The sequence below is a fragment of the Pogona vitticeps genome, chromosome 4 (genome assembly GCF_051106095.1).
Source record: "Pogona vitticeps strain Pit_001003342236 chromosome 4, PviZW2.1, whole genome shotgun sequence".
Lineage (NCBI taxonomy): Eukaryota > Metazoa > Chordata > Lepidosauria > Squamata > Agamidae > Pogona > Pogona vitticeps.
In genome coordinates, this window is record NC_135786.1 from 28653637 (window position 1) to 28675523 (window position 21887).

Here is a 21887-nt window from a genome sequence, read left to right on the forward strand (position 1 = left end):
GCAAAGTACAATCCAAATCTAACCTTTTTTAACAGACCAATGGCAATATCTGTGTAAAGAGTTCTTTCATGAGCTTCATCCAACATGATGACACTGAAACAAAGGAGAAAGAACACAGTTCCAATCATGAGGTATTAATAAATGCATAAATGAAGGCCACCATAAAACATCAACCTAGCAAGTCCAAAATAGCTACAATAACTGCAATGACAGAAGTGGCATGATATATGATCCCGGAAGTCACATTATTTTTGACTCACAGAATTTAAAACTTTAGGAGAGTTGCAACAGCACTACTGTGAAAAAACTCTGCAAGTGCTAAAATTAAAGAAGTTAAGTCCTTAGCTTCTTTCATGGAACTGATAAGAGTCAAGAAACTCAATCTCAATCCAGAAGGATAGATAAATTGAAGGTAGTATGTCTGAATTAGGTGGGCAATAAAAAACACATTGTCTATTTTGAGTGGCCTTGATAGCAAAAGTAACAGGAGACAGGATGCCAGCTGCAGCATTTTGTAGACAGAGAACATCTGGACACATTTTGGTAGCATCCTAATTAGATTGCTGCACTGCAATGCAAATGATGCTACTTTCAAAGAAGACTCAAAACTACATTTTCAAAACATAGGGTGCCAATTCTTCTCCACATTTGCAAAAGAATGTGTCAGTAAAAAAGCTGCATTTTCACAGGTTCACCTTGATTCTGCTAACTCTGGTCTGTAACTTATTCAATGGCTTTCAAATAACCCAATTATTCATATGACCAGGGGCTAGATTTGGGTAGTACTTTCCACATCATAGTCCTGGCATTCTGGACTATTCTTTGAGGTTCAGAGATGTTATGAAAAAAAATTATCCTTAATTTTCATCTGAGAGAAACATGATGGTACCTGAAAAGAGGATGTTCATTTGATGTAGATACCCTGAATCTTTCACTACTAGCTGCTATTTTTCTCTGTATCTTACTGCGATACCCTCCCAAATCCCCTTCTGTGAGACCATGCATAAATTAAGACAATTTTTGCCCAATCATGGCCGAGCTTTGAAAAGGGCCTCAGTTGTGGCACTCCCATCCTGGAAGACCCATCCCACAGAGGCTTGACTGGCATCAAGTTTGTCATATAGGGGAGGAGTGGAAAGTGAGTGCCATTTTCTCTAGCAAGGTTTTTCAGGGTGTTCAGTAGCTGCATTTTATGTAGTTTTTCATTTTCTCTATTAATCTGTTTTTGCTACTTTTATTGTCTTTTAAAATTTTATGCAAACTGCTTTGGGGAGCCTCAGCCTGAAAAGGAGTCAACAGAATAATAAATATATGTGGTATATTTGCTTTTAGACTATTGAGTGAGGAGATGAGGACAACCTGTCTGTAAAGTTTCACATAAACTGGCTATATAATTTCATGGTCAATATTGCAAGAACCTTTCATATATTATCTATTCTTTATGTAGTACGATTAATATACATGACCTGTTACAGAATAATAAGCAGAAACAAGCAATTCCATCATTAGTATCTGTCTAAAATCTAACAAAGAGAAGGCAACAAAAGGGAATGAAAACAAGTAGGGATGAATATGAACCCAAAATAAATTACCTCATTAATATGTATAAAACACGAAAATTATGGCTAGGCTGTTTACCTGTATCTTGTTAATAATGGATCAGACATCATTTCCCTCACCAGCATTCCATCAGTCAGGAACTAAAACACAGTGGGAGAAAACAGGGTCTGTGACTTGTTCTAAATTACTTTTAACCACAGAAAAGGAAGTCATTTTCTCTGCTTCAAAATCTCAAAGGTGACTGTAAATCCCTATGAAGCTAAAACAGCAAGATGTGTAGAATCTTGAAGATGGAATGAAGAGCTTTATGAGGACAAAGAACTTGCTCAATGACTACAGGCTATTGACTGGCATTTGGAGAAAACACTGGGTTGGGAAATGGAATGGAGAATCATGGAGAATAGCATGAGTAAAACAATGAAAACAATCCACAATCCAACAGCAAGTTCCATTTGTTTCTCTTGCATTCATTACTAACACCTTGCCTTTTCTAATGCTGTGTGTAAGTGACAGGAAATAATTTTTAATTACTTCAGCAGGCACACCAAGAAATACCAATTCCTACATCTGCAGGAGAAATGAATATTCCATATTCAGAAGATGAATGCTTTTCCCCAGCTTCATACACATGGTTCATGAAGTCCAAAATATAACATCCAAGCCAAGCCGCTGGGTCAGTCACTGTTCTGCTTAGTCTTGGTAGGCATGAACATGTTAAGGCTGAAAAGTGATAATTCAACCTCTCATTAACTGATTGGGGATGACCCTCTTCTGAGCTTCCATTGGGAACCCCTACTATCAGTTCAGCAGAGTGACCAGGGTGAACTTGTGTTATACAGACAGCAGAAAGTATTCAGATTGAAATGGAACTCAATTCAAATTGAAAGATCTGTAAATAGAGAACAACAGTGAGTCTTGCCAGCAGCTTATGGAATGAGGAACTATAACATGGTTTGTATCCCTGGGTGCATGTCCCCAAACCCTTCATGGGCAAGGTGTGGGGGTTGATCATGGCAAAAGAGAGTGGTTTAGACAACAAGCAAGCTACTTTAATTGCAGAATTATACACACAGGGCCTAGGCCTTGAGCCCCGGACCCATGAAGAATGTCACAGTCGTTTCTGTCCCAGGTGGGTAGTGTTGTCCACCACCCTCCCTTCCCCAAGTTCATCTCACTTTGGCAGCTAAGTCACTATCCATGCTGGCTTAACATCCCTCTCCTAATCCTGTTCAGCTCCCTGGCCCTTGGTTGCTGGTGTCATTGACCATGAAGGTCCCACTCTAGCTGATTCAGACTTTTAAATTGGCCATGCCACCTCCAGTGACAGAGTTGGATTGGTGTGGGTGAAGATGTGAGGGGTGGAGAGGGCTGCTAAATTCAGCACCTGATCCAAGGCATTCTGGTTCTTTGGCCATAGGATGGTCTAGGAAGCCATAACTCCAGCTGAAATGGTACTTCCAAGCATGAGTCCCTGGGGACAGAGATGGATGGTCAGGCAGGTATCAAAAGTAGAGAGCATGGCCAAGACACAGGGATTCTCTGCTGGCTCTGAGGCCCTGCTCTATTCCTCTCCTCTCACCTCTTCCTCTGTCTTGCTCTCCTGCATCCAGGCTCTTCCTTCTTTCTCTTTATGCCCTAGTGGCCCCAAGTGTTCCCACTTCTCCTTCTACTCAGAAGAAGATGCTCCCACCAAGGTTGTCTCTTTTTCAGCAGATTAAGGATAGATGCCGACCCAGTAAGCTAATCTTTGAACCTCTCACCAAGGCCCCTAGGAGCATCTCTTGCAGGCTGCGCCCCGTGGAGTCTATGGAGTGTACCCCACTTATCCCTTGGTTCAGGCCACTTGCCACTTTTTGTATGGTCTAGGTTTTGCCTATCTTGCAGACAGCTCTTTTTCAAGGACAGAATAAGGGACTGAAAAACTCTTCTGCAAACTCTATACTAATTTAATCTACTCAGATAAGGGTTTAATCCTTCCCTCTTCTACCTATTCTAATAACTAGAAGTTTCAGTGTGAATCTACATACAAAAAAGCAATGCTGCATGGAAAAGGAAATACACAGAAAGGGTAAGAAAAATGGTCACATGAGCCACACAGATGTGTGATAAGGAAAACAAGAGGGCCAAACCAGGGAGGAAGGTGAGAGTCAGCATCAGCCACATACACATATTAGCAGCTATGAATTATGATTAATCAGCAAGACAATAAATCAAGACTGAAATGCTACACATTTAATTGGGAAGAAGTCCAACTGACTCAGTCAAAATCACTTCTGAGTAAGCATTCATAAAATTAGAGAACAACAACTGCTCAAGAACAGTGAGAAAATATTATCTTAGCAGAAATTATGTGACAAGTAATCTAACCATTTGCTTTTATATTGATTTAAAACACTCTGCATTCATATTATTTTGAAAACATGATACATTCACAGCACAGAGATGACGCATCACATAACACACATTTTGTTCACCCAACTTAGATTGTAAACAAGCAGTATGTTCAGTCCCTAAAGGAGATTTCTGGCTCCTTCTAACATTTAAATGACTTTTGAGAACACGGAACATGTTTACCATTTCAGTTTTATCTATTTAATAAATACCATATCTATTTGTTGATGGGGAGGGGGGAATTGACTCTACAAGGAATATTTTTGCTCTTGAAGGAGAAACATCAGCTTCAAGCTCCCCGGTCCAACCCCCAGCCTGTCTCCGATGCCAGTAGCCTCCCCGCGCCGCCTACCCAGGCTGTTCTCAGACACCTAGGTGTCCCGAGAACGGGCTGGGTAGGCGGCGCAAGGAGGCTTTAAGCGGCGGGGACAGGCTGGGGGGTGAATCGGGAAGCTTGAAGCCTCTCCGCGCTGCTTACCCAGGCCGTTCCCGGACTTCCAGAAGTCCGGGAACGGCCGGGGTAGGCGGCGCGGAGAGGCTTCAAGCTCCCCGATTCACCCCCCAGCCTGTCCCCGGAGCTCGGAAGGGAATTGTCGGCAGGGGACGGTGGCTTCGGGGTCCTTCCGAGGCCGCAGCCCACTGCCGACATTTTCCCCCAGCTGAGCAGCGGGGCTTCAAAGCTCCCGCTGCTCAGCTGGGGGAAAATGGTGCCTATGGGGAAAAATCGCAAAGCGATTTTTCCCCATAGGCAAGATCATTGTGCGATCGCAAAAGCGATGGCAACAAAGCCATCGCTATGCGATTTTTTCGTTAAACGGGGCACTCGTTAAGCGAGGCACCACTGTAGATTAATAGAGACCACCTTGGTGGGAAGGTAACAGTGTTCTGTGTCTAAGTCACACTGGCCATGTGACCATGGAAGACTGTCTTCGGACAAAATAACGCTGGCTCTATGGCTTGGAAATGGGGATGAGCACAGCCCCCTAGAGTCGAACATGACTGGACAAAAATTGTCAAGGGGAACCTTTACCTTTACCTTCTGTGGTACCAGACTCCCATCCCTGAACCCACAAAGGTACTTGTGTGAAGGACTGCTCTTATCTCCTCTGGCAAAATGTGGAAGGCTGTTTCATCCAAATATTTCTCACAATTACCAGATCAACATGGAAACCCCAGTGTCTGGGCAAGAGTCTTCTCTCCACTCTCACAAAATATCATGGGCTTCTGTTTGCACGACTATGCCATTCCCCTTGAAAACCTGATGCAGAACAATTAAACAATTGTGAGCCACCAGCATTTTGTTCAAATCGATTACCTTGATCCTTGTAGCCTGTGGATCTGTACAATCGTCAAATCGTATGCAGTATCCAACTTCATGACCTAGCAAGGCACCCCTTTCCTCAGCTACCCGGCCTGCAATCTGGTAGATATGGTAGTATTAAACACAGCAGAGAGCAAGTACATTTCTAATTACTCAACACTGATTGTTTGACTACATTATACTATTTAAAAACAAAACAAAAAACTCAGATGTTTAAAAATGAAAGTCAGGCTGAGCTACAATGTCTGTATTCAGCAAGTTTGCTCATATTCAGTGTAATTATCTCTAACATGCTAGAAGCTTATTTTAGAATCACTAGAACTACATTTAGGATTTCAAGATAAGAAGGCTACAGTTACCTAAACAGCCTCTCAAGGAGTCAATCTAAGCCCCTCTTCAGAAAAAGGGAAGAGCTTTGGATCCAGGAGATCTATGTTGCAACACTCTACGTTGTGGCATACTAATAGTGGAATCTGAGGAGTCTTTGCATTGTCCTGCTTTAGTAAAATTGATGGGAATATATTTTATTCAGTTTCTCTGATGATGAATTTAATTTAATGAATAAATAATATACAGTTAATTTGAGACATACGTACTTGATTAAACTTGCTTCTGGGTAATTTGATTAAATCTTGTCTAGTTCATTTTATGTATGACTAGGAATCTGCACCAGTTTCTTGAGATGTCTGATCTGGCCAGACAAATACCTTGATTATATCTTGTTTGGATTACTGCAATGTAGAGCTGTCTTCCAAGAGTGTTCAGAAACTTCAGCTTGTTCAGAATGCTGCAGCCAGATGTATGACTGGCGTTGTTAGAGGGAGCATATAGCTTCCTTATTACAAGAGCTTCACTGGCTGCCAATCTGTTTCCAGGCCCAATTCAAAGTGCTGTTAATTATCTATAAAGCCTTATAGGGCTTGGGTCCAGGCTATTTAAAGGATCTTATCAACCTATATGAACTTTCTCAGCTTTTAAGATCTTCTTGGGAGGCCCTTCTCTCAGTTCCACCACCTCCCTAAACTCATTTGGCAAACACACAAGAGGAGGCCTTCTCAGCGGCTGCTCCCAGGCTTTGGAATTCATCACCCCAAAAAGCTGGGCTGGCCTCCCTGCTTTTAAGGCAGGCTTTTAAGCAATGAATGGGGAGTCTCAGGAATGCTATATTTATTCAATATAGAGATTTAAAAACTGTTTTTTAAAATATTTTCAACACCGGTTTTGATCTAGATTTTTTAAGAAATCTGTTTAATATTTGGAATATTGACAAATGTTTTTTAAAATATAGTTTTAATTGTATTTTTTAAAAATGTGAGCACTGTACAATTTTAATTGTTGTCAGCCACCTTGGGTCCCCTGTGGGTAGAAAGGTGGCAGAATGAGAGAGAGGGGGAGAGAGAGTGAGAGAGATTATGAAAGCAATATATGGAAGAAGAATTAAACATTTGTTTTGTATTATTTTATTTGTTTTATGAAAATAAGTCCCATCTACCCCTCAGACCATACCAATTCATGATTGTAGCCTGCAAGCAGCTGGCTAACTGAAAAACCACCAGCTGCTCAACAGAGGTGACCCAGTAATCAAAGCAAAACAAAAGTTATACATTATCGAAATTTAGCATCAGATTAGATTAGCTTCTTAGTCTTCCATTATAGAGATGGGGATATTCGTATTTGTGTACAAATACGAATATCCCCGCACAGCTGGATTTAACAAGCGTCCAGCCCCTGGGGCCAGACCGTCCACTCACATGTCCAGCTGTGTCGCCCCCACTGATCCTTCCAATCGCTCTCAGAACATCACTCTCTTCCCGCTCGGTTAGCCACTCCAGGAAGGGAGAGGGAGGACGAGTCTCCCTGCACGGCTGCTGAGTGGCCAGAGTGGAAAGAGAGTGGCACTCTGGGAGCGACTGGAAGGATCAGTGGGGCACCAGCAGCACCATACGCATGAGTGGACAGTCCAGCCCCAGCGTCCGGACCTTCTTTAAGTCCAGCTGTGTGGGGATATTCATATATAAATACAAATACCCCCCATCTCTAGTTATAAATCTATGCAAACAGTACATATGTAACCTTAAACCTTGTTGCTTCAGTTAGATTTATCCACAGTTTTCTACAGACTGAAATACCTACTCAAATAGTTCTTTCTTAGAGCCAACTCAGTCATATTGCAACCACAATCTTTTTTTATATTATCATACTGCAAAGCCTTCTCAGGCCTTACATCTGTAGGCACCGACACCAAGATTTCTACTTCCTTCGCAGTGCCTCCCTTCATCTGGAATGTCCTCCTGCAGGAAATACCCCAGGCCCCCTCTATTTGGACCTTTAAGAAACTCCTAAAGACATTGCTTTGCACGGAAGATTTGGCGAAGACTTCCTTAATTAAGGAAAGGAGGAGGAAAGAAGAAACAGAACCTAAAACAATGGAATACCTTAATATTTTTCTTAAAAGTATTACTGCTTATCCTGCTGTGTTGCAGATATTGGTAGTTATATTTTTATTGGTTTTTTTTTTAAAAAAAATCTTATTATGCATTATTTTTGTGTATTGTTGTAAACCATCAAGAGTTCTGGTTCTGAGTAGATGAGTGGTATATAAATTTAATAAAGAAATCAAAGAAATAAATAATGACATAATCAACAGCAATAAAGGAGGGTGGATGGGAGGAGGTAGTGAACAAACATCTCATAGAACAGCTACAGTGGGGTCTCTACTTAAGAACGTCCCTACTTAAGAACAATCCAACTTAAGAACAGCTCCGTTTGCTAAATTTTGCTTCTACTTGAGAACAGAAATCCAAGATAAGAACAGGAAAAAAAAACCTTTCCTGCTCTTTTTTTTAACCGTAGGTCATCTTAGGTTAAAAAAAAAATTCTCCCCCTAGTGGTAGAGTACGTATTAACCAGCTTTGCATTAGTTCCTATGGGAACTAATGCTTCAATGTACGAACGCACCTCTACATAACAAAAAAACAGCCAGAACGGATTAATTGGTTTTCAGTCCATTCCTATGGGAAATTTTGCTTCAACTTAAGAATGTTTCAACTTAAGAACACCATTCCAAAACAGATTAAGTTCTTAAGGAGAGGTTCCACTGTAGTTTCTATGGACGGAAAAGAGCAGATATGGATTAAATGGTTTTCAATGCATTCCTATGGGAAATGCAGATACAACATAAGAACTTTTCAACTTGAGAACCACCTTCCAATACGGATTAAGTTCTTAAGTAGAGACCCCACTGTACTTCAGAGCCAAAATGCACTGTATTTGAATACACTGATAGTAAAGAAAGATACAAGAAATAGGCTAATAAGAAACTGCTAATAAGAAACTACTTTTTTGAAAGCCATACAGTATTTTTTTTTAAAAGGTGGATGAATTTTCCCAAACAGGGCTGGTATTATAGAAAAGCAATGATCTGTCCTGGAGAAACAAAAAATATTTTGCATAGTTTCTAAAACTGAACTACTGCCCTTTCTGTTTCATGCTTGTGTGTCATCAAGTTTGTCTAACAATGGCATATTGGTGTACAGTATAACATATAAATAACCCACTCTAAAAATCAATTTCAATTAGTTACAGAGTGATATAAACAAAGGCGTAAACTGTATCCACAGAAGTCTTCTGTGCCAAAGGCTTAAATATTCAGGCATATTTCAAGCTCATTTGTCCAAATGGGCTGCATGATAAATCTCAATAACTGTGACACTAACAATGAAAAAGAAAAAAAATTATGTATACATAAGTTTTCTGTCTGTAACATCACATTTTAACAAATAAAGAAGCATCTCTCTAAATTCAATGTCCATGATGAAACTATTTTTTTAAAAAATGTGCATTGTGAATCCAAACTTCGTAAAGCATGGGACTGAAAAAAAATCTATTTAAGAAATGAGCAAGAGCTACAAAATTCTTATGTTACACAGCCTAACACAAGGCCCTACAAAGGGACTATAAATCCAAAAGAACTTTTACTCATTGTCTGCTTTTTCCAATATTGGCCAAGAATGTTTTTTTCTTTCCTAATTGCCAAATTTTGAGAGACCTAAATATATGATTTGGTGTTGAGTTCTCAAAGCAAAATCTCGTATCTGATTGAAATGTCTTTTTAAGCAAAAGACTTTTTTAGCAACCATTCCAGTGTGAGGTAGTTTAAACCCATCAACCTAAATGTGGAGAAAAGAAAACAAACTGCTAGAAAGAGTTTTCCATCTAGCAGGATGGAAAGAACTATATAACCATTCCTGCACACCTAAGTGAGTGATGAGGAGTACCGATGCGAAACACTTCTTGAAATTACCTTCATGGCAGATGGCAAAGTTGTTTTGAAACAGAACATTTTCCAAATCACTTTTTGATGCAACATGTAGGTCTTCTGTTCACTAAAATTACATAAGCTATGCACAAGTACTTCAGCATGCCCAAAATAGCTCTTTGGAGCTCAGCTTTAGTAAGCATTTTCTGTAACAGAAATAACCAGCCGCAGCCATCCAGATTTTTTTTTGTCCTGGGAGCATTTTGAGGCCTTGTAAAACCAAGGTCTTGTAAAACCAGAGTACTGTAGCTACAGAGAGCGTCAGTTATAAGACCTGCAAATACCACCTCCAGTCATATTAATACATTGCAACATAAATAAATTCAACTGTCAGGCATAAAGGAAATTCTTTTGTAATGTTATTGCATAGTGACCTTGCTCTCAGGCCCGGCTGGAAAGCTGGTTGATTGTTTTGCAGCTACTATAAATAAACTGCTATTCAATCCTCATTTTTAAAATACAACACACATTTTCAAGATTGCAGGCTACCAACATCTATTTACAGCAGCAATTAAGACTTACAAATCAACTGCTACCTACTTCTGCTTTATGCTGATGAATAGCAACGAGATCTTTCTCTTTTCAAGTTATTAGTCTAGATATCAAAAATACATAACTATGGTATTCTTGAGTCAGAATTAAGGATAGCTTTGTACACTAAGTAGTTACAACGTAACTTTGTACACTAAGTAGTTACAACTACAGCATTACAACTTAATCTTCCACAGAATAATAATATTCAGCAAGCCTGTCAAAAGCAATAAGGAAATCTCTATCAAAACTTGTGTGCAATTATGATTGATATAGGTTTTCATACATCACAGAAAGAATAACCAAAAGGGGAAAACCCATCTACAATGCAGCTATAAACATTTCTAGTGAAAACATATGGCCTTTACTATTTTTTTACCTGTTAGATTCCTTGCCAAAAGCCAGTCAGTTCCAGAACTCAATTCCAGTCCCACTATCACACAGATATTAATGAAACTCGAGAATGTTTAATAATGTTCTGAATTGTATCAAAGTTGATCAAAATCTTTGTAAATGTCAGGTGCTATGTAAACAGCAGAAATACTTACAACATTGTCTAAATCACTGTTATCCAACCTTGGGTAACCAGGTGTTCTTGGACTGCAGTTCCCAGAAGTCTTCACCACCAGCTGTTCTGGGTGGAAGCTGCAGTTCAAGAACACCTGGGTTACCCAAGGTTGGGAACCACTGGTCTAAATGAATAATGTTTAAAACTGGGAGTACTTACTGAAACACATGCAACTCGACGTGGTTGTGTTATTCCCACAATTCGCCCTTCTGCAGCCCAGCCAGCTTCTGTTAGATACTGTGATAGGGGAAAATGTTGATATGATATAAAAACTTAGAATTAATAAGCAAATGTCTGCTTTAAGGTACTTTTCCCCCTCCCTTTTTCTCCCTGATAGCAACAAACTATAAAGGAGCAAATTAAGGCAGTTAACCTATATTTGTTTAGACCTGAAAGAAAAAGGAGAAATACATTTTCCCCTCTCATATTGCCACTGGAGTAGTTACACTATCTTTCTGTTGGATCCACCTTATATTAAATTTAGATTTTGCCTTCTATCAAAAATTTTAAAAAGGCTTCTTCCTTCCACGGACGACTCTTGATTCAGAGAAGCATTTCTGACAGCAGGAAAGTTGGAGATTCTAAGCCATTTCTCACCTCCCTTGGCAGCCATCTGTGCTCCCATACTTTCAGTCAGTAGACGGAAGGTGGCACTGGAAGTTGCAAGGGGAGGAAATTGGCCAAAACTGCCCCTCAAACTACGGAGGATCCTGAACAAAACTCAGGAAATCCTCTGGCGGATGGAAGCAAACTGTAGCTCTAATCATAAGCTTCTGTTAAGATCAAAAAGAAGGGGAAGGAAGGTATATTGCTAAATGTAAAAAAAAAAAAAGAACCACTAAGGTGATGAAAGGAAATTCATTAAAAAGTTAATGAAGGATAACATTCAGTACACTGTTAGAAAAAGAAAAAAAGGCTCCAAGACTATAGAGACTTCTGTAATAACTCTTTGCATACATTAATTAACAAAAACATATTTTAGAGAATATCACTCATCAGAACACAGACAGGTGTTTTCATATACAGTACAGTGTGTTGGAGCCAGGCTGTCACACTTACTCAAATAAATCAATGGGACAAGTTAGTCATAACTAAATTGTCATTTATTTCACTGGGCCTCCTTTAAGCATAACTGAGCCTGGATTCAGGACAATGACTGCTCCCTCAATACAGTGCATGAGATCCAGCCATAATTACTAATATTAAAATCTTCTTCATTTCAACTGAAGAGAACTAGCCACATGCCAAAGTTTCAACTGACACTAATCAGATTTAGGCATGATTAGCTCTGATTAGATCATGATCATCATCTTCTCTCCATTTCGTTACACCCATGGGCTGAAGTTCTACCTAATTACACTTTCATAGCATAAACAGTGTAATTTTTGAATTGCCACAAGTTAAGAAATCACTGTAGACATTATCAGTTATATACTGAGTTGTATGACTCAATGGGCAACTGACAGAGAGATTTCTTAACTTGGGGCAATTTGTTTCCAAATGTTACACCATTTGTGTAGCTAGGCAAGAGGATTTTGACCACAGTTTGGGAATAAGATATGTGAGGAATCAGCTGTCTTCACGTGTTTCTCCCTGTACATTAAGATTTCTTTCCTGATTCCCCTGCTACTTGAGATACACTGATGAACTGAAATGGTCACGTCTGCATACTGGTGATGCTCCAGTTATGGAATGTTTCTGAAGTGATTTTTCTAGTCCCCACTGGCTAAAATTCTGCTGCTGTAACTTACAACACAAAAGGCTGATAACAGCAGCACCTATGATTTAAGATTTCTCTTTCAAAGTCCTTAAGGTTCCCATACAATCTCTTTCATCATCAGGAACCCATGAGAGATATAGAATGGGACATGGAAGTCTTTACCAAAAAGTGCCACCACCTGAGATCACTTCACGGTCGTCAGCAGTTTTCAGTAATTAAAGACTTCCTCCTCCTGTCCTATAAAGGTACAGCAAGAGGATTCTAATAAGTACCTTTTTATTTTGTCATATGTGCTTTAATATGATCTGCGCCATGTTAACCTTAGGTTATGTGTTTAGGCTGCTCATCGATTCTGGGAGTTAATCTGGGAAACTGATTGAAGGGTAAGGTATAAACTCTTAAAATAAATATAAATTATTTCATACTCACTTGAGGTATCTGAGTGCTTTTCCCACATCCTGTTTCTCCAACAATTACTAATGTCTGATAGTTTTCTACCAGATAAAGGATGTGATTTCTAAGCTGAAACAAAAATGGATACACAAAAGTGATTTTACAGTGGTGGAGAAAACAAATTTTAATCTAAAAGTTAGGGCAATGAAAATAATACAGGAATATTATTTATTTATTTATTTATTTATTTATTTATTTATTTATTTATTTATTTATTTATTTATTTATTTATTTATTTATTTATTTATTTATTTATTTATTTATTTATTTATTTATTTATTTATTATGATTTCTTTATTATTTCTTTATTATTTCTTTATATAGATGAGATTCATATTCGTTTCCCAGGGGAGACGAATACGAATATCACCACCACAGGTGGCTGGGCCAATTGGAAACACACACACACACACACCGAACCAGGCCATCCACTTACTGCCTGCGGTGCAACATGCATGGCTTTCATCATTTGCACTGCACCAATCACGGAAGTAACCTGGATGGGTTTGCCCTCCTCTCTGTGCTGCTGACCACTCAAGCAGCTGAGCTGGGAGACTAATCCTCCTGCCTCTTTGCCAGATTGGTCAGCAGCACAGGGAGTTGAGGAAGACATGCAATCTCCACCAGATATGATACAATCCAGCACAGAGTCCTTAAAACACACAGAATTCACAGAATGTCCCCCACAAAAATTTCTGTCCATTCAGAATTCACAGAATGTCCCCCACAAAAATTTCTGTCCATTCAGAACAATCACATACTCTAAACTGAATGTTCTTTAAAATGTTTGCCAAAAGATGATAAAAGTATACAACTGTCCTATATGATTATCAATTTCCATTTTCATATTCTTAAAATGCAGTGGTGCCCCGCATAGCAACGATAATCCGTTCCGGAAAAATCGGCGCTATATGGTTTCTTCGCTATGCGGAACAAAAAAGCCCATAGGAATGCATTAAAACACGTTTAATGCGTTCCTATGGGCAAAAAACTCACCATTCTGCGAAAATCCTCCATACGGCTGCCATTTTCACTGCCTGGTAAGCGAGGAATGGGCGCGAAAACACTGCGGGCTGCCATTTTTTTTACCCGCTGCCCATTTTGGAACCGCTGATCAGCTGTTAGGAAAACATCGCTATGCGAAAATCGGTAAGCGAAACAGCTTACCGATCATCGCAAGGTGATGTTTTATCATTTAAAACATTGCAATGCGATCGCAAAAAACATCGCTATGAGGATTCGTCGTTAAACGGGGCGCCTGTTATGCGGGGCACCACTGTATATGGAGAAATTATAACATTCACAGTAATTCAACTTGAAGTAACATGAAAATTCATACCTTAAAAACTGGCAGCTTTTGCCTCTGTTGTTCAATAGAAAGAGAAATATAGGGGTTATAGATGACCGAAACACCAGAGCTTTCAGAAGCACTCTGTCTCTCCTCAGAAAGGCTGACACCAGGCCCTTCTGTACCTACACAATGAAATAAATAAAAAACATACTGTAATTAGAATGACAATATTTCTGTACAAACACAAATACAAACAATTATAATAAAAACAGGCCCAATAAGTTACCGTTAAGTACATGGGAGAAAGAATGGTTTCCCACTTACACCGCAGAAAGAACATATAAGTGTGTGTTTGGATGCACATGCTTTGAACAGTGTTCAGTGTGAAAAAGCAGGTCTCGATGGTGCAAGAGGATTTTGATTCCATGCATGGTTGCTGACTTGTCAGACACCTCACACTTTACTTATGTCACCCACACTACTTGAAACTGCTGTGAAAGTTATTTGAAGCTGATATGTCATCAATGTGCAGATAAGACAGATATTTACTTTTCTTTCCCATCTACTCAGAGGCTGTGGAACTCTTGAATTAGGTAGTGTGGGGCTCAGTGAAGATAAACTATCTGAAGCTTAACCCAGATGAGACTGGGTACAGTGAGGGAAAAACTGACTACTACATAGTAGTTTCCAACCAGTCTTAGATGCAGTGTACTCTCTCTTAAGGACCAAGACAATGTTTCAGAAGTTTTGAAACTATTTGTTTGTTTGTTTGTTTGTTTATTGTATTTATGCTCTGCCTGTCTAGTCGAAAGACCACTCTAGGCAGCTACCAGTGAAAGTAAAGCTCTGAGAATACCAGCAAGCAGTAATTCTTTTTACCACCTTAAACTGTTAAATCCATACATGGTGAATGCCTGCAACAGAAGGTTGCTTTTACACAGTTCAGAAGCCGGTGAAAAATTCAGCCATCCAAGAACCACTGAGTGTCAGATAGCTAGAATAAATGCTGCACCCATTAAAGAGGTTACCAACATGTTTCTAGATCCAGTTTAAAGTATTGGTAGTCTAAGACCATGTAAACTGAAAGACCAACATTACCCACCTCAGTGAGCCACCACTGAAGTCTACTTCCAAGTCCTGTGGAAGCAATTAGGTTGGCAGGTACAGAGCCTTTTTAGTGGTGGCCCTCATATTTGTGGACTATGCTCTAACTGGCACTGGGCAGGCTCTATCACTAAAGGATTCCAAAGAGGCATTGGAAATAGATTTGTGTACTCCAGTTTGTTCATACCCAGGAAAACTTTAATTGAAGTGCAGCTATGTGGTGATCTCTAGTTGGGGGACAGAGTGTGAGTGCTATTTAGTGAATCTCCTCTCTGCCTCTGTTTAAAGTTACTGTGATTGAGAGTTTTTCATCTTAATTACAATATTCTTTATATCAGCATACCTGTTTATATTATATTATTATATATTAGTTATTTTAGGTTATCCTGTTAGAAAACTTTTCTTAAAGTGTAGAATACAAATCTACCAAAGAAATAAATGATGAAATCAGCGGCACTTCCTTCAAGTAAATATGTACAGAAGCTTCCCACTCAAAACACACTTATTGAATAAGGATGTGCAGGCTGTAATCCTATGTATGTTTACTACAAAGTAATTCCTACTGAACTGAGTACTGTACAGTGTATCTACACAGTCTACCTCACTAAATTCAGAATTAGCTTAATTCCAAATAAGGATATAACGTATATTTGAACGCAGCATTTATCATTAAACAACTGAGGACTGTTGCATATTAGTAGAACTACACTACTGTACTGACAATTCTAAGTGCTGGATCATGGAACTGATGGAACAAGGGGAAAAAACCTCATTATGGATATACGCAACCTGCAAATTCCCATTTGTTGCTACGCCATTTAATTTGTAGAATCCAGACCAAGAACTGAGGATAACAAAAAGAGAAAACAGAGATCTCCAATCATTCCAAGTTGATGTAGGCTAAGCATTCAAGATCCATTTTAAAGACAATATGAATAGTCTGTCCTTACACCTTTACATGTCACAGTTCTGAAAGCTTTCTGAAGGCTTTGTCCATATGCATAGCGCTTTTCATGAAGAAGAATAAGTCACATATGGGTTGTGATGATTTCTCTGCCTAGAAATCAAGTTTTTACAAAACAGCTTTTCATAACCATTCACAGGTTTCTCAGTCTATTTAGAAAACTGTTAACTATAAACCCTAAAATCTGATACAGCGAACAAATTGTAGCAGCAGGGCTATACGGTTTGCAGAATTTGTATCAGCTTGAAAGCCTCAAATTAAGATATCATCTACATTTCCAGCTAATATTAATATCTATTCACCAGTGTCAAATTAATCAATCTGGGAGAAAGGATATGGCAGTGGTAGCTATTATGATTATATTTCATGGGAAATATCTTTAGATCCCTTTCAATCTGCCTTCAGGACAAAGAGGGTTGTAATTGCCCTTGTCATCAGGAGAGACAGGAAACCTCTGCGCCTTATATGAAACTGCTGCGGATTGTTGACCCCACTATCTTTGCAAGAGAACATACCACTCTACTTCAGAAGGTGATAACAGTGGACCACTGTTCTTCTTGTGCGCAGGACCGTGCTACAGGACTCCATTATACCCTCCCCACTTTCTACCTTATTGAGACTTCTCAGAATGAAACACAAACACAGTTATAAGAAATTGTTAAGTACATTTCCAAAATTCCCTGAAAGTGTTCTTAAGGTATTAATTTACACACCAATAAGAATAATTGTTCAACATCTAGACATAAAGGTAAACAGAGAGCAATTGATATTCACCAATTATTAGCAAAGACTTGAGTCATAATTTACACCCTCACACAGCAGTCTTAATCCAGCTGAACTAGTCTTCTCAGTGCTTTCTGCATCATTGTATGTAACAACAAAGCAAAAATGACTGCACAACAATCCAGAATTAACTGCTTCACTTCCTTTGGTGAATAATATAATCTTTACAGCACTACTGTAAATGCTGTTTTAAACATATACATGCAAAGAGCTGATATATGTCCAATAACTCAGCTCATGTCAGTAAGTTATATCGGGGGGGGGGGGAGTATGCCAAAATATAGAGAGTGGATGTATCAGTTTCAGCTGAAAATTTGGATTTTTACTTATGTTTTCATCGAGCACTTTAAACTATGAATGATCACTAATTATCTACATAATAAATATAATGTGTAAACTAATACACACAAACTTAATATACAACACATATACGGTAAGTATTATTTGTGTTTACAAACTTGCATCTTTCACAGGAAGAGGCCATTAACTGTACTTCAGATTGCTATCATATAGCAGTTTCCTAAATACGTAATGCTAATTAATATAAAATTCAGCAACACATGCATGTGCAATTATCATATAATTATCTATACAACTGGCACTCTCAGCCTGAACGTATGCATATTTCTTGAGAATTGAATTCCTTGAGTTCAAAGGGACTGGCCTATCACAAATGTTTTTGGTTGAAATACTTTGCAGGTCTGTGATTATCTTTAGGGTACGGTCATCCTGGGTGGCTGGATAGGTCAATGAGTTACATATCTGGCTGCAGAGCAAGAGGCTGGGAGTTCAGTTCCCGAACTGTGCATCCTACAACAGCCAGCTTGTATGGCCCTGGGCAAGCTGCACAGTCCCAGTGTGCCCCCAGAAGAAGAAAATGGTATTCCACTACTGAATATTCTTGACCTAGAAAACCCTGAAAAGGTTTATAAGTCAGGACTGCCTTGATGGCACTTGGGTTCCCCTTGACATTTAATCCAGTCATGTCTGACTCTTGGACGCAGTGCTCATCCCCGTCTCCAAGTCAGTTTCCATGGTCAGGTGGCCAGCGCAACTAGACACGGACCGCTGTTACCTTCCCACCATGGTGGTACCTATTTATCTACTTGCATTTACATGCTTTCAAACTGCTAGGTTGGCAGGAGCTGGGACAAGCGACAGGTGCTCACTCCATTGCGTGGATTCAATCTTACGACTGCTTGGTCTTCTGACCTTGCAGCACAGAGACTTCTGCGGTTTAACCTGCAGCGCCACCACAGTGGCACACAATTATTTTATTACTATAAATAAATCATTGCACGATTATTATTATTGTCATCCTCTCTGTAGGGACAGGTTTTTAAAATTTCCTTTATGATCCGTAAGACTTGTTCAATATCTGTAAAAATCCTTGGTGAGAAAGAAGATGCCGCAATTAGCATATCCAGTGAATGTGTGAGGTTCAGTTGCAAAGCATTCTTGCACAGACCTGGCAAACTGTTAACAAGTTTTATCTGGATTAAATGATATGGTCTGTTAGTATATTACAAAAAGAAACACAGTATAAAACCAACTGTTAAAAAAAATAAATACAGTCACAAGTAACAGCATTTACTGACACAACATTTTACTAACATCAAATACCTTTCTACAGTTTCATAAAAGGACAGACACTGCTGCAGATTCTTCAGCTGAGAAGCACTAAAATGCCAAGATCTAAGCCTGACTTACAGTTCAGTCCTAGGAATATCTATACAGAAATAATTCTACTGGCTTCAATGGCACTTAGTTTTCTATATGTGGGATTAGAATCACAGTGAATTTGCTCCAATGATAGTGAAAATAACAGTTGTGAAAAGAAGACATCCACAGGATATTGAAGGCTATGATTTTGATTTTCTGAAAGTCCAGTTCTCTCAATTTGGACCAGAAGCAACCTGTGACTGTGTAGAAATTAACAAGAGAAGCTTTTGTTCCACACATTGTTCCATAAATGTTAGGAAGGTTTGCTCCATGCCTAGCAATGAGCAACTGTTTAATTTAAGTAAACATTAATATGCCTATAAAAATTCACTCCTGCACATTAAAAAGGTGCACTAATTATCCTTCATGCCAGAATAGTCACCTCAAGAGCATAATGCAAATATCAAAGACATGGTATGCAAATTGCTTAGCACTGCAGAAAACCCTAGAGTGCTATCTCAACAATAACTAATGTACATACTGTTTCACAAGCAATGAGCTAATGAGATCAGCATCCAATTTCAAGAGAGAAGAGAATTTTGACCTTGGCCTTTTAATCATAGACAAGTTTTATTTGTAATTTTCAAATGTCCATTAACGCAAAACCTTGTCCTTTCTATTCATCAAAGTGCCAAGTTACAAACACATCCCATTTTATCATTACAGTTCTGTACAACTAATGCAGTATACAGGATAGCCTTCTGCAGTTTGTTGTACTGATCGGGCAATAATTAACATCAATTAGAATAAGCAATGTGTGTTGCTGTTTTTTAACCAAAGAACAGTTGATGGGAAAAATTAAAGTATATTCCTTATTATCTTTCAACAGAAATAAATTCTACAGATTGTAGTCTGATTGTATTCGCGAAGGCTGATAGTATGATTTCTTTCCAAGCACTGCTGGTCTAAATGAAAAGTGAAAATAAGTATGTTTTCTTAGAACAGAAGTCAGACTGTATCTTCTTTTACTTTTACCCCCACTGAGCCAAACAGATTCCTTTGTGAATGTTTCTTAGAATGAAATTCAAAGCAGCAGCCTCCTGAAGTACCACATAGTTTAAGCCCAATCAGATGCATTTAAGTACCTCTTAACACCACTTCAGATGGCAAGAGACCCCTGCAATTATGTAATTTAAAAAAATGAATCTGAACCATCAAGAGACACACACTGTTCCATTAATGGTACAGCTTAATATAATTGTTCTAGACATTAGGAAGAAGTTCTTAACAGTAAGAGCTGTTCTACCATGGAATACACACTACACAGGGCGGTGGACTCAATTCACGAAGATGTTTAAATAGAGGTTAGGAAGGCATCTGCCAAGGATGCTTCAGCTGTGGGGTTTCTTGCTTTGTCAATGACCCTTGTGTCCCTTCCAGATCTACAGTTCTGTTATTCCAATCTGTTGTTCTTGATGTATGTGCCTCGTTAATAGAGATGAAGGTGCTCCTGAGCATGTACAAACTGCTCTTTTCTCCTATCATCAATCAGGGCAATTGCAAACTTGTGTCTACAGAGCCTTAAGTTTCCATATTCCACACGCATTCAATGGGTAACCAAGGAGGTAAACTCCGAAAGCTAACCCCTCAACTCCAGAACAATGAAGGGGATCCCCTCCTTCTTGTCCTCTACAAAGAAGGACCCCGCCCCCTGCACCTTCGAAGGCATGGCCAAGTCCTTCGGCTCGGTGGGAGAAAGCCCGGCAGAATTCTCCTCCCTTGTCCGTTTATTCTCCCCGCTGTCCCGCTTCAAACCTCCCCGTCCCTCCCGAAAGGTTCCGTCCTCACCTGGTTTCCAAAACTTCAACGGACCGACGGGCGCCGCCATCTTGGGGTGAAAGGTCGAAAGGGAGGGAAGAAGGGCTCTCCGCAGCGCGGCCCGGTAGAATCACATGACGAGGAGGAGGCTCGGGATTGGCCAGCGGTTGTCATGGTTACTTTCCTTCAGGCTTGCTCTCCAACTTCTTCTCCTTGCGGAGCCGAGGACGGGGATGGAGTGCGGTGGAAAAACGCTGCCATTTGGGGGGAGGGGAGGGGTTAGCAAATTCGTGCCCTTGCTCGCACGTAGAGGAGGAAACAGGATGCTTATTTCCGTTGCAATAACGTGAACATCTAAATGTAGGTTTGAATTCCCCTTTGTCCGTGCCTACCTACAGGTTGCGTGCACCCTCAAGAGCCCTGTACGGTTTAAAGGCTTGCAAAATTAACAACTCAAGCGTTATCAGGCAAAATGCAAAGAAACAGAACGAAACAAGACAAAAACCTGTGGTGCCGTAAAGACTACCTTAGATTTTTAACATGAGCTTTCGTCGACACGTCCGCTTCCTCAGCCATATGAAAATAGCGTAATTATTCCAAAACCAATATTTCTCCAAATAGTATGTTCAGTGGGTTTACTTCAAGAAAGTATCCAAAGGATTGTCCCCTTTGGCTATTCACGTACATAGTAAGCCCCATTAAACGCAATAGAACTTCTAGTAAATTTAATTAAGATTTAAATTTAAGATTAGCCTTAAAAATTAAAAGTCCGTGGGCACTTTGGGGGCTAACAAGTTATATTCACATAAGGTTTTTTTGGGGGGTGGTTTTTTTGTTTGTTTTTTGGAGCTTCTTCGGGGATAGGAATTGTTTCTGAAGAACTGGGCTGCAGTCTGTAAAAGCTTGGGCAAGATAAAATGGTCTTTAAGGTATCATAGGAATCTTGCTGATGGTTTATGTCGCTACATACTGTACAATTTACTGAAATGAAAGAAGAAAGGAAGATGGTGCTAAAAGGGCATGTGATAAATACATATCTGGTAAGATCTGAGTTTTACTTCAAGAATGTTTATATGACATATCAGCTTTTGGGGATTCAAGCTATGTGTGGATCTTTGTCACTATTAGACCCTTTGTAAGTTGTCTTGAGTACTTCCACATAGAGAAAAGTGGGTTGAAATTGGATGGATGGGTGGATTAATGTCTCCTTGGGCCTAAAGATCCTGAGAGATCTTTCTGTCTGCCCCACCACCCTCAGAAGCATACTTGGTGAAGACAAGAAAGAGGGTTTTCTTGGTTGCTGCTTCCAGACTTTGTACTCCCTACAGAAGGAGACTAGTTTGTACTTGATGTCCTTTCACCAGCAAGCCAAAACATTTTTATTTGAAAAGTCTTTGATCACT

The 21887-nt window shown here is 39.4% G+C and overlaps 1 protein-coding gene across 4 annotated transcripts in view; it reads right to left on the reverse strand.

Moving 5' to 3' along the window:
- DHX35 (DEAH-box helicase 35) overlaps positions 1–20612 on the reverse strand; it is a 44625-nt gene extending 24013 nt beyond the window's left edge. For all 4 annotated transcript variants that reach the window (XM_020798450.3, XM_020798448.3, XM_020798449.3 and 1 more), the window contains exons 1-7: positions 20515–20612; positions 14202–14335; positions 12839–12931; positions 10849–10926; positions 5267–5371; positions 1639–1700; positions 24–93 (exon numbers count right to left, since the gene is read on the reverse strand). In XM_020798450.3, coding sequence (XP_020654109.3) covers positions 24–93; positions 1639–1700; positions 5267–5371; positions 10849–10926; positions 12839–12931; positions 14202–14335; positions 20515–20554 — 582 coding nt within the window. In that variant the 5' untranslated portion in view covers positions 20555–20612. The remainder of the gene's footprint in view (positions 1–23; positions 94–1638; positions 1701–5266; positions 5372–10848; positions 10927–12838; positions 12932–14201; positions 14336–20514) is intronic.
- Positions 20613–21887: the final 1275 nt, after the last annotated feature.